Source organism: Scardinius erythrophthalmus (genome assembly GCF_964197995.2).
Source record: "Scardinius erythrophthalmus genome assembly, chromosome: 9".
NCBI lineage: Eukaryota > Metazoa > Chordata > Actinopteri > Cypriniformes > Leuciscidae > Scardinius > Scardinius erythrophthalmus.
This window is the reverse complement of record NC_138229.1, coordinates 42,327,037-42,341,093: the sequence shown is the minus strand read 5'-3', so window position 1 is coordinate 42,341,093 and position 14,057 is coordinate 42,327,037. Positions and strand designations below refer to the sequence as shown.

The 14,057-nt window shown below is 36.9% G+C and overlaps 1 protein-coding gene across 4 annotated transcripts in view; it reads right to left on the bottom strand.

Moving 5' to 3' along the window:
* LOC308695877 (NACHT, LRR and PYD domains-containing protein 12-like) overlaps positions 1–14,057 on the bottom strand; it is a 45,844-nt gene that overhangs the window by 232 nt on the left and 31,555 nt on the right. Inside the window, exons 10-17 of one of the 4 annotated variants that reach the window (XR_014030744.1) lie at positions 10,443–10,616; positions 8,609–8,782; positions 6,462–6,632; positions 4,366–4,539; positions 4,039–4,212; positions 3,465–3,638; positions 3,123–3,284; positions 2,234–2,317 (exon numbers count right to left, since the gene is read on the bottom strand). Coding sequence is in view for 1 of the 4 variants with exons in the window: in XM_081374136.1 (XP_081230262.1) it covers positions 2,302–2,317; positions 3,123–3,284; positions 3,465–3,638; positions 4,039–4,212; positions 4,366–4,539; positions 6,462–6,632; positions 8,609–8,782; positions 10,443–10,616 (1,219 nt within the window). In the remaining 3 variants the exon portion in view is untranslated. Of the gene's footprint in view, positions 1–931; positions 2,318–3,122; positions 3,285–3,464; positions 3,639–4,038; positions 4,213–4,365; positions 4,540–6,461; positions 6,633–8,608; positions 8,783–10,442; positions 10,617–14,057 lie in introns of those variants that run through there. The other 3 variants (XR_014030745.1, XM_081374136.1, XR_014030746.1) reach the window with 3 other exon arrangements.

The window sequence follows — 14,057 nt, the reverse complement described above, 5'->3', positions numbered from 1 at the left end:
TAAACAGAGGTCATGTGACAGGAAAAGCTTGTTTACACCACAGAATAATTTTTTTTAAAGATAATTGAGACTACATCTCGCAATTCTGCTTTATTTCTCAGAATTGTGAGATATAAGGTCAGAATTGAGTGTTATAAAGGAAATAAAAATACAATTCTCAGAAATGCATGTATAGGCTATATCTCGAAATTCTGATGTTATAACACACAATTGCAACTTCATATCAATTCTGACTTTATATCTCGCAATTATATCTCATATAAATATGCAATTGTGAGAGGAAAAAAAAAGTCCCAATTACCTTTTTTATTTTTTATTCTGTGGCGGAAACCAGCTTTCATAGTTAACCTTGCTTTCTGGAATCATTTACTGGTCAAATATATTTCTACACACATTTTAATTGCTGTTAGCAACTGTTTAATGCTGATGTGTTTTTGTTATTTATTAACCCTGTAAAGCCTGATATATGAAATAACGGTCAGACAAGTCTAATGTGCTTTATGTGTTGTACACCGTTGGTATAACGGGCTTTTACAGCTCATAGAGTATTAATACGGAGCTCATACTCATAGGAAACATATATTCCGAGGCCCAAACTGAGCTAAAAATAAGTTGGTGCAGTTGCTGATATTCATCTGGCCATAAACATTTGATGAAATTCCGAGAGCTTGTAACGTAAATCAATGAGATCTTAAATAACTGTAAAAATAAAATAATAAAGAAATAGAGTAGTTTGTGAATAGAATAGAAAATTAACATCAGCGCAATTATTTCATCACATAGGATGCTTTTTTTGTGTGTGTGTGTGATTGTTTCAAGATTCATTATTGTTGGGTTCTTGCATTGCAATTTTCAGATTTTGTATTATTATTATTATTATTATTATCATTTATGTATTTGAGAAATAGGGAAAGCAAAGAAGAGTTTTTTTTTAGATTTACATTTAATCATATTTAGCAGAATCTAATTTTGTCCAAAGCGACTTTCAAATGAGGAGAACAATAAATTAAATCAAACTAACAAAAGAGCAACATCTAAGTGCTGTGACAAGTCTCAGTTAGTCTAGCGCAGTACACATGGCAAGGTTGTGTTTTGTTTTTAAAGAAAAAAATAGACGTATTAGTAAATGTTAGTGTTGGTCAAGTGCTGACAGAAAAGATGTGTCTTCATCAGTTTCTCTAAGATGACTCATCAGCTCAAGTTGAGTTGGCCAGGTCAGTGCACCAGCGGGGATCAGTCCAGGTGAAGAGATGTTGTGCCTCTATGAGATGGTGACCACGAGTGACCACTTTTATATGACCACAAGGTGGCGCTCTCTCCCCCACCACAGGCTTGAAGGAGTGTATGGGAGATTGTTCTTGAAGCCAGTAAATAAACCCCAGTTGTGCAGGGGGGGCATGTTGTCACACTGCGTTACAATGAGCCCCTATTAGAAATATGATATTCTATTCTATACTTTTATAGTTTATATACACCTATGGGGCATGTTGTCACATTTCACTTCCATTCTTTCAGGCTATATCAAGAAAAAAGTATACAATGTATTAATGAAACAAAACAATTGTACTAAACGTGTGAAATTAATGTGGGAAAAAATAAATTCTCTGAACCCTAAGTAGGTTTACACAAACTGAGAAAGTCAAAAAGCAATAGGTTGTGCCCCGCTCTCGCCTACTTATGTATGCCGAGTGTGTCTGAACGTGATCATTTAAATCTTTGTGGACTCGGCCAGACTCTACTCGGACTCGGATGTTAAGGACTCGGACTCAAGTCCGACTCGGACTTGGACTCGGACTCGATTATTAAGGACTTGGACTCGACTCGGACTCGACAATGGTGGACTCGGACCCAACACTACTACTCTGTAAAGTGGAATAGAAGAGAAACATTCATGTGCTATACTTGACAATCACGTTCATGATTAGAAATATTTTAATAATTATGGATGAATTCAGTCTAAACATTATTATATTTGCAGGCCTGATACTGAAGATTTCTGCTGACACTCATCTGAGCTTCTTCCTCTGTTCCACCTTTAATTACAACTAAACCATCATTTGGCTGAATAATAAACCAACATGAATCATTCAATATCACATGTTTCTAATACGCATGCTAACACACAAACGCTGCTTTATTTAATTGTTAAGTCTGAGTCTCTTCCACCTGTATGAAACACATTTACACATTTATTTCTCCTCATGGACAGTAGTGAGACTCTTCTGTGGATCACCTGATGGTTTCTGCTCCTCTCATGATCATTTCTCACTATGATATAACGCATCTATCAGAGTTCGATGATCAATCTTCATTTACTCTGTAAAGTGTAACAGAAGAGAAAACAATCAGTGTTCAGTGGAACAAAGTGCAAATTATTATATTTCAATTACGGTTTTCTTGAGTAAAGGGTTAGGTAAATTAAATTCCTGTAATCAGATTAATTACCGACTTTACGTGATCTTGCACAGATATTTGTATTTTAAATATAATAGATTTAAAACCTGAATCATGTTCATATGTTTGTGTGTGTGTGTCGGTGCGACTCCTATTGAGTCTCTGTAAGGGAGAAACTAATGAGTGTACGGCGTATTGAATAAACCACAGGGAGCAAATACAAATGTTATTTTGAGTTCAAACACAAACCTTTAGTTAAAGCCGTTTGTCCTCTAGTTTAAACATGTTTGTAGGCTCTTAGTAAATCACTGAGAGTAAAGTAAGTGTAAAGTAGTGTGACGTGTTGCTTGTCGCAGTAAAAACACACTAGAGACAGAGACATTTCTCATGTGAGCTGGACGCTGAGAGCTGAAGCTGGAACTGCACTGATTTTAGCAGGAGTGCAGCGTTTCCTACAATCTGACCAAGTCTGTTTTCACACTGAAATGATTCACTTCTACTGACACAGTTAATAAAGCAGGTGTTGATGTATAAAGCTGTGACAGTGAGCTTTTGTTCTCTCTCCTCCTTTGTGTTAAACATTTCAATAACTTCACATTTTGTTCTCACACAAACCCTTTGTTGCAATAAAGCTTAATGATAATTTCCTTTCATGAATGTTTGAAAGGTTTGTTCACATATCAGAGGTAAATGAAGATCTCTTTAATATCTCAGTGATGTTTCCTCACCTCAGGACACAGTTTGAGTCTCGTATCACGTCTCTGAGCCGCTGCTTTGAGTCTCCTATCTTATTGCATCTCAGATCAAGCTCTTTTAAAAACTGCAGTGCTTCTGAGTTAGTCAAAGACTCAGTTAAAGAAGAAACATCTGTAATGCCACAGTCATATAGACTAGAAAGACACAAACAGAAGAAGAGAGATTATATTACAAACAAATCACGAATGTGAAGAATTTTACACAAATATAATGTGAACTCAGACTCACTGTCAGATATTGAGCATAAAGTGTTTTAGTTTAAACTGCTGAAGTGATTTTAAGCATTTTGATTCTTGTCTGTGAATGTCACTGACCTCAATCTCTCCAGTTTACAGTGTGAATCCTTCTGTACGGCACACAAGCGCTTCACTCCTGTGTCTCCTAGTTTATTCCTGCTCAGGTCCAGCTCTCTCAGGTGTGACGGGTTTGATTTCAGAGCTGAAGTCAGGATGAGACTCTGTTTCTCTGTAATTCTGCAATAACTCAGACTGAAGACAGAGAAATAACAATAGTTCACATCTATGATGATCATCTTATTGAAGAGCTACAGCAGCATTTAGTTTCCAATAGTCTGTTCTGAAACCCAGTCACACTAGTTCTGTGCGCTGGAAGACACTGTTTCTTCTCTTTCATTTTTAACTATTTATTTGACGTCTATCTTCTTTATTCTCTGTTGAAAAGGCAGATTTCTGCATGAACACAATCAGTGCATTGTATCAAATGCTGGAAATTAAACAATTACTATCTAGATAAAAACACATAAAAATGTGAGCAATAGGGAAAACCCAGAAAGTGCACAGCTATAAACAATGAAACATAAGCCCTGCTGTCTTCAAATAAATAAACTTCAGTCACACTGTAATTGCTGTACAGTATAATGATACTAACTGTAGTTTCTCCAGCTTGAATTGTGGGTTCATCAGTAGATCACTGAGGTTTTTCACTCCAGAGTCTCCTAGTTTATTCCCGTTCAGGTCCAGCTCTCTCAGGTGTGACGGGTTTGATTTCAGAGCTGAAGTCACATCAGAACAACCTTCATCTGTCATATCACAGAAGCTTAAACTACATTAGCAGAGAGAGAGACTACGGTGAACATGTTTGCACAAATATAATGGGAATTTAGACTCATTGACAGATATTGAGTATAAAGTGTTTCAGTTTAAACTGTTGAAGTGATTTTAAGCATTTTGATTCTTGTATGTGAATGTGACTGACCTCAATCTCTCCAGTTTACAGTGTGAATCCTTCAGTACGGCACATAAGCGCTTCACTCCTGTGTTTCCTAGTTTATTCCCGTTCAGGTTCAGCTCTCTCAGGTGTGACGGGTTTGATTTCAGAGCTGAAGTCAGGATGAGACTCTGTTTCTCTGTAATACTGCATAAAATCAGACTGAAGACAGAAAGAGAAAAGAAAATTACTCAGATTTATGATGATCAACTAACATGTTTAGCTTCATCCAGCAGACTTTGCTGACAAATAAACAGGGATATCCAGGTTCAGGGAACACAGAGAAAGACTACACATTGTTCATTTAAATATACTGCCAACATTGTAACAATACAAAGGTTGTCTTGATCTATTTATATTAGTTTACATATTAATTTCACATCATTTTTAAAGGGTCATGAAACCCACTAAAACACATTTTTTTAGATGTGAACAGATATGTACAGACTGCACATCACTGAAAATAATAAAAGCACTCATAAGTATTACAAATGAGAGGAAATTGGTTATTTTTTCTGAGCAATTTGGTTCTTCCGGGCTGAAAAGTAAAGTGGAAGTGAAGATGAACTCAAGAGGTCACATGACTGATATTCATGTATTAAATATATTTCCATAAGAGTATTATTGTATACATATATATTTGTATACCTCAAATGTGTTTGAATATTTCACCAGTATCAGCACTGGGACTGTTCACTGTATTACTCCACTTGTCTGTGCTTGTGCAACTTGCATCATTAAGCCAGAAGGGGGCGACACGTGACAGTCTTTATGAGTGAGCAACTGAACCATTAATTGAACTGATTAGCACAAAATCATTGATTAATTCAGGAATGAAACAACTTGCTGAAACTGATCTTTGATGCTCCTACATATTGCTCATATGCCTCTGGACACAGAAGGATTGCATTGGCGTTTGATTAAAATGTAACATCTATGCAAAATAATCATTGAATCATTTCTCATTCCTGTTTGGAATAAATGATTGTGTTTCGTCAACAATAAGCATAAAAGTTCTGCATTTCAATTTTGTAGTGTGGATCATTCATTGCAACATTTAACCTGATTCTCCTGTTTAAGAATCTGTTTTCTGCTTGACAAATAATGTATGCTACTGTCCACTGACATGCTTTTAAAGCTATTGATATCCAATTTTTTTGTCCTTCAAATTGCACATGTGTAGATCAGGAAAATCTAAATTTCCTCCGAACCGATTAAATATCAAGTGTCTGTATAATATGTGCTCTTTTATCAATTTTCAGTGCTTGTTTTGTTTATTTTATGGATGGCTCAGCTAAACAGGCCAATAAGAAATTATTAACTACTATTATTCCTTTTAATTATACTAATGTCTAATTATAACGTCTACAAATGTATAAAACTGATCAGAGATCAGGTTAAACCCACAGACACTTGTTCAATCTCAGTAAATCTGCATGATTCATGGGTTTCACAGAGATCATCGCCCCCCAGTGGTGAACCATTGACATATCCAAACGTTTAGAAAGTTATGACGTAACAAAGCCTCGTTTACTGAAATCATGTGACTTTGGTAGTTTGATACACACTCCGAACCACTGATTCAAAACAAAAGATTTGTAAAGGTTTCGTAGCTTCATAAAGCGTGTTTTGAAAGCGCCCATCACTGGCGTTCAGTGGATCTTATTACAGGCAGATACTGATCACAGACTTTTAAAATGCACCTGTTCAATTTTTACAAGTTACAGTATATGCTGCACCAAAATTAGACATTTTACATTTTGTGAAATACAAACATTGAATTGAAAGCAGTTATGAACATTTCTGATTCTGATGTCACAAAAAACATTGTTCTGCCTCTACAGAAACTGAAATAATTATTGACCCATGATCAAACTGTCTGTCTTAACCAAATATTTAAAGCTTGATACCATGTTTTAATTGTGTTTTTATTTGCTGTTTAATTTTATTACTTTAAATTGTTGTGGCTCTGTGTGACGCTGAGGAAAAAACTGCTCTGACTCAAACAAGTGAGGAAATATTATCATCAGCTAACATTACAACTAAAAGTAAAGTAATATTATAAATAAATGAGCAATACTCACGTCAGTGTGTTGAGTTGACAGTGTTTATCCTGCAGTAGAGCAGCGATCTGATTCACTCGTGTGTCTCCTAGTTCATGTCGAAACAGATTCAGCTCTTTCTGGAGAAACGGGTTTTTACCCACAACTCTCTTCACATACTGACAGGCTTCCTCTGCAGCAGGACTCAAAAACCTGCAGAAGAGGCAATTCAGATCTCAAATAAATGACGATTGATACGATACAAAAAAATAATAATTCTTTGAACATTTAAATACACAAATAAATATAAATTTATTTAAGAAACTAGAGCGACACTCAGTCCTAAAGCAAACTCATAAGAACAGAAATGTCTCACAGAAGGGCAAAAGCTCACTAGATCATGGTTTTCAGTATGAACACAGAGTGTGAAATTAAGATCTTTATGTTTATGAACATCTGGAGACTCATAGACCTGCTGTAGAGAGATGCAGTGAATCTGGGCTTGATGGAAAACTATTGTGTTCAAAAAACTATTTCACTAAAAGGTTATCTAGAATTTTGATGAGAAGTGTGCACAAAAATAAAATTGTGCATTTCAATTATCAAGGTATACTCCAGAATATCAGCCCATATACTGACCCATAATGTCTATTTGACCTTTAGCTCGTATCACAACTAAACTGTGTTGACGTTTATCATCTTCATGACAGAACCTGCAGCATCTGATCTGATCTTGATCATTTTGATGCAACAAATTGTCAAGCTAATTGTACAGCTAAAATCAGGGTTGCCAACTCTCACGCATCTGGCGTGACACTCATGCTTTCAGCATCAATCTCACGCTCTCACGCACACGCAAGAAATGTCATGCCAAAATCCATTTTTCTCCCCTCTCAATCCATTAATTTTCTGTTGATGACTAGACCACAGCGTATTACTGACAGGAGAGGAGTTTAAGGCCCACAGCTGTAACATCTGCCTACAACGTTCTCACTGCAGTATTCTCTGATCGTTGATTCGCTGAAACCTGATACGTCAGTTGCGTGTGAAGAGCATAGGTTCGGAGTCGGAGCCACTGATGAGCATTTGAAAGTTTGGATGAAAATCAAGGTAAGCAGATAATAAAATGGTGTGCCTTTCGCTACAGACGTAGCCTTGCCTAATCAGTCTGTGTGCCGAGAGTACAGACTTCATAGTTGCGAACGTTGTCTGACGTGCGTCATGTGGGCTAGCTAATTGCTCAATAAATATAGGCTCATGGTACAAATTACGTTTTGGCAAATCGGGCAAGTGGCATTTTAAATTTCCCCAAATGATCAAAGGTTGCCCAGATTGTGTTGAGCCTGACACACTCAAATGCGGATGCTGAGCGAACCTTTTCAGTTATTGGCCTAAACAAGACTGACACCAGGAACAGACTGTCACTTGATGGCACCCTGTGAGTGATGGGAAGTTTGGATCATTTTACGGACTCGCTTGTTCGATCTCGTTCATTAAAATGAACAAATCTTTTTTCGAGTCATTTGATTCATTTAAGGGGCTTTAAATGTTATACTTTTAACAGCCAAATTCCCCCGACACATCCACCTACGCAGTCTTTATCATATTCTGAATTAAGAAATCATTATAATGCAGTCAAAAATAATTTACAGGGAACATAAATAATTACTTTACCTTCCGAGTCTTTCGTTCATTTGTCACGTGACAGACGCAATGAACGTTCATGACCGGATTGAACCCTGCTTCAGTTACGAGCCTCCTGCAGTGGTAGTGAAGCAGGCCATAGGCTACAACAGGCCTAATGTGTGAAACTTGTGTTGTGGTGTTCTGGGGAGGTGGAGTAACTATTATGTGTCCCTTTTGTTTTGAGATTTTTTATTGTTTTGATGTTGTTGTTTTACATGTTTGTTATTGAATTACCTCTATCTTTATTTTTTTATAGTGCAATCAATAAATGAATTGTACATTTTGAAATTTTTTTTTTTTTTTCAGAAATCAGGGTTTATACTAAGTAAACAAGGACTGACATTTTTAAAATTAGGGTTGGGTTACGAGCGCGCACTGATGTTTTACAGAGTCTCACTCCAGCCAAAGTCCCAAAGTTGGCAACCCCGGCTAAAATAATATATTAGTTCTGAATATTTAGCCTCAATATAACTAATTTAGTTAGTTATTTGACCCCGTCTCACCTCAGTGTCTTCAGTTGACAGTCAGGATCCTGTAGTAAATCATTGAGCTTCTTCACTCCTGATTCTCCAGGATAATTTCCTGTGAGATCCAGCTCTATCAGGTGTGAAGGGTTTGATCTCAGAGCTGAAGCCAGAGCTTTATAACCTTCTTCTGTCACACTGCAGTTAGAGAGTCTAGAACAGGAATGAAAGCATTCATCTGATTAATCAGTTAAACCTGAACAATATAAATCCTTAAACTTGAATTTTATTTTGTTCTTTGTACAAATGCATTGAAATTTAGATGAAAAAACTGACAACTGAATATGGAGGCAAACAAAAGGCACAGAAATCTTTAATATGTTAGACATCAACATCATTTTTGAGATTACAATTATCTAAAACTGTGTAAGCCCGTTTATCGGTCCAAATGGGGGTTTCCGCCAGAACGGGTGAAGGTCTCTGCGTGTTACTGTCTTTCCGCGTGGCAAAGTAATTGAATTACATTTAAGCTTTTATCTGACTCCATTTTATATATGATTCCATTTTCAGTTAGATTGCCAATTGGTTATTGGTCAATTATATAATAGTTTAGCAATAGATTTAATTGTTCTATTTAACTCTTTACTTATATTTTACCCGTTCATATTAGGAAGCTATGTCGCTCAGAGGTCCTCACGCCTTGTTTAACGTGGGTCTCACGATCACAATCTCGCCAGCTTCGGTCACTAAACAGAGGTAACTGCTATATACCTGAGATCGGTCGCTAGCCTTGCTCCGCCCTCCTGTGTACTTCCGCTCAATTTTATTTCCCTTCAGTACTACGTCTGGGATTGTGGTGTATTCTTTGGTTTTCTCCGGCCAAATTTTTGGCGGCCCAATCAGCGAACAGAGGGATTGGCTGAGAACGATGACGTTGATGTCCTGCGTTAGTTTGAGTTGTAGGGTTACGTCACGACCAAAGGTTAGCGATTGGTTATGGCAAATCCAGAGTGACTCTGGGCAGATCCAATAGTTTTAAACTTCAACAGAATACCCGCCTACAAGGAAGTTAACGCTTGTCAATGGAGAGAGGCCAGACTCTCTGTACAAATGAAATGTACGAGAGTCTGGTAGAACCAGGCTAATCGGTCGCATTCACGCTTACACAATCAAAGATACTTTGGTACAGCCCCCGTGATTGCATACACTTGAAATTAAAGTAGCGTTTACTTCAGTAGAGGTATGGCCACTACTACAGATATAAGTCAACCAACTTTACTTGTCTGGTTTCCCACGTGCACTTATCTAAAGTAACATTAAATTAAAACAGAGGTAAGACACACCCAGATTTAGGTTGGTCAAGCAGCATTTGCTGCCCTAAATGGAAATTCACTTCTTGTCTTTGCAAAACATGTACACTTGAATTAGCGTCAGGATGAGACTCTGTTTCTCTGTAATACTGCAATAACTCAGACTGAAGACAGAGAAATAACAATAGTTCACATCTATGATGATCATCTTATTGAAGAGCTACAGCAGCATTTAGTTTCCAATAGTCTGTTCTGAAACCCAGTCACACTAGTTCTGTGTGCTGGAAGATACTGTTTCTTCTCTTTCATTTTAACTATTTATTTGACGTCTCTCTTCTTTATTCTCTGTTGAAAAGGCAGATTTCTGCATGAACACAATCAGTGCATTGTATCAAATGCTGGAAATTAAAAAATTACTATCTAGATAAAAACACATAAAAATGTGAGCAATAGGGAAAACCCAGAAAGTGCACAGCTATAAACAATGAAACATAAGCCCTGCTGTCTCCAAATAAATAAACTTCAGCCACACTGTAATTGCTGTACAGTATAATGATACTGACTCTAGTTTCTCCAGCTTGGATTGTGGGTTCATCAGTAGATCACTGAGGTTTTTCACTCCAGAGTCTCCTAGTTTATTCCCGCTCAGGTTCAGCACTCTCAGGTGTGATGGGTTTGATTTCAGAGCTGAAGTCAGGATGAGTCTCTGTGTCTCTGTAATACTGCATCTATACAGACTGAAGACAGAAAGAGAAAAGAAAATGAATCAGATTTATGATGATCAACTAACGTGTTTAGCTTCATCCAGCAGACTTTTGCTGACAAATAAACAGGGATATCCAGGTTCAGGGAACACAGGGAAAGACTACATATTTGAAATGAACAAAGACATTTGCTTTACTGTTTCCAGTCCCTCTTTCCACCACAAGGACCATTTGTAGTTCGTAAAGGCACAGAGGTTTCTGATAGTGATCTAGGCCTGTAGGCCAAAATGTTTGTACTTTTGGGGTGAATTGTCACACCTTTAGTACGGTGGGGGAAGTGTAATTATCTGATTGGTCAGTTTTAATGTCTCACATCTGGGTTTTAGTCACATGGTCAGGAAAGGATAAAAGAAGATTGAAACGCTTCAGTTTACGCTCATAAAGTGTGAGACATGATGTAAGCAGCGAAACTAAACAGCTGTTTTACGCTAGTATCAATCAAAGCTAATTGATTAATTCAGGAAAGAAACAAGTTGCTGAAACTGATCTTTGATGCTCACACATATTGCTCATATGCCTCTGGACACAGAAGGATTGCATTGGCGTTTGATTGAAATGTAACATCTATGCAAAATAATCATTGAATCATTTCTCATTCCTGTTTGGAATAAGTGATTGTGTTTTGTCAACAATAATTAATAATTAATAATTAATAATTTGTCAACATTTCAACTTTGTAGTGTGGATCATTCATTGCAACATTTAACCTGATTCTCCTGTTTAAGAATCTGTTTTCTGCTTGACAAATAATGTATGCTACTGCTCACTGACATGCTTTTAAAGCTATTAATATCCAATTTTTTTGTCCTTCAAATTGCACATGTGTAGATCAGGAAAATCTAAATTTCCTCCGAACCCCCCCCCCCCCCCCGTTTTATTAGAGTCACCATACGGAGAATTCGCTCAAAATGTAAGTTCAGAATCAGCACAAGATTTATCATTTCGCAAATCCCCTCATAAACAACAAAATATACGCAATATAAATAAGAGATTCACTGTGCAGTGCAGACAACTTCAGTGTTTATGACGAGAGTTTCAGTGAGGGTGCAGAACCCGGTAAGTAAGTGATGGCTTAAAGGGAGCGCTATTGAAATTATAAAGAGTGATAACTGCATTTAAATGTGGGAGTGATCCGCTAAATTTTAGTCCTGTGAGTCATGAAATTGCGAAGATTGACATAGCAACCTGAAAACGTGATAACCATAGCAACATTTTGTTTTTGTTACATTTACACTTTAGTCATAAGTTTACATACACCTTGCAGAATCTCCAAAATGTTTTTTTTTTTAATAAGAAGGATCATAAAAACATTGTTTCTATTTAGTACTTCCCTGAAAAAGCTTTTTCACATAACAGATGTTTAATAGCCTAGTCCACAAGACAAAATACAAACCCAAAATGCAAGACAAATGACATAGGCTTGATTTTAATATTGTGTGTGAATGACCTGAATGATCCACAAGATTTTTTTTTTTTTTTTTTAATGGTTTTTCATGAGGAAAAATCCTCCAGCTCCTGCACATTCTTTGCTTTTCCAGCATCTTCTGCGTATTTGACTCCTTACTAGCAGTGACTATGATTGTGAGATCCATCTTTTCACACTGGTGACAACTGAAGGACTCATACACAACTATTACAAACCCTGCAAACATTCAGTGATGCTCAATAAGGAAGAATTAAGAGCCAGGGGGTGTAAACCTTTGAACTGGATCATTGGTGTAAATTGTCCTTATTTTGTTTAAAAATTCATTCATAAATCTAATCTTGCCCTTCAGAGGCTAAATAAGATAATAGTATGTAAAACAAAATAAGAAAAATGTAAACATCACCATCATCTTGCTCAAAAGTTTCCCCCTGGCTCTTAATGCATCGTGTTGCATTCTTGAGCATTACCTTGCAGATTCTGAAAGATGTACCTATCTAGCCATTACAACACTGAAGGTGGTTTTCACGGGTATGACAAACCATATTTAGCGACTCCACTTACGTTCACAGCACACAGAGGAACGTCTGCATCTGGCTTTGCACTAGAGGTGCCGTGTGCCAGACTGTCTTCTATACTCCAGTCCTGTTTTTGCACCGAAGACCTGGTCTGTCTGTCCAGTGTTATGGCTCTTCAGGATAATTTTACAATCTCTATAAGTGCCCACTGGAATTTTAAAATAGTAGAGACAAATTCTAAATATTATAATATTAAATCATTTAGGCAGAGGTGCTTGATTGTTTTATTACTTTTAATTTCGGGAAACGTTCAACCTAATCCAGGCCCAGTTTCTGACTCTGCATAAAGCTTAGAAACACCTGCAGATTTTAAATCAAGGTGTGGACTTGGTTTTATTCATTTGAATGTTCGGAGCTTAATTTCTAAAATGGATATGGTTCGTATTTGGGCACAGTCCACTGATGCGGATGTAATAGTTCTAACTGAAACTTGGCTAAGTAAATCTGTTCTAGACAAGGATATTTGTATTAATGGTTATAATGTATATAGGTCTGACCGACCAAAAAGGGGTGGGGGCATAGCAATATTTATTAAAAAAAGGTTTCATGTTAAAGTACTGCTTTTTAAATCAGTGAGTAAACAATTTGAATTTTTAGCTCTCGATCTTGAGGTTTCTAAATCTCTCAGCATAACAGTTGTTGGTTGCTATAGGACACCGTCTGCTGATAGTAGTGCGCTCCCTTCTTTATTCCAGCTATTCTCAGCTCTTGATGCTAAAGAATTGGTAGTTTTAGGTGATTTAAATTGGAATTGGTTTTATTCAGCAACTGATGAATTTAAAACCTATTGCGATGCATTGAATCTTTTTCAGATTGTCGACAAGCCCACTAGACCGAACCTAAAATGTCCAGAAAAATCATCACTAATAGATCTAATCTTAACAAACACTCCCCATAAGTATTCAAATGCATCCATATTTGCGAATGACATCAGTGATCACTGTGTCATCGCAACAGTTAGAAACACAAAAATTCCTAAAACTAAACCAAACATCATAACCAAGCGTGACATGAAACATTTCTCAGAACTAGGGTTCCTACACGATTTGAATAATTTGGAGTGGGAACAAATAAATTTAATTCCTGACCTTGAAATAGCCTGGGAACTTTTTTATGCAAATCTTTCTGCTTTAGTCAACAAACATGCTCCTCGCAAAAGATACAGGGTGAAGGGTCGGAATAATGCATGGTTTTCTCATCATTTATCAAATATGCTTGATGAGCGCAACCTGGCATGGGCAAAAGCAAGGAAAACCGATATAAATTCAGACTGGCTTGATTTTAGGCGATTGCGCAATGCATGCACGGTTGCAGTCAGAAAAGCTAAAGCTGAACATTTTCTTATAGAAACATCTCACAATCTAAACAATTCATCAAAATTTTGGAAAAGTGTTAAATCATTAACTGAAAATA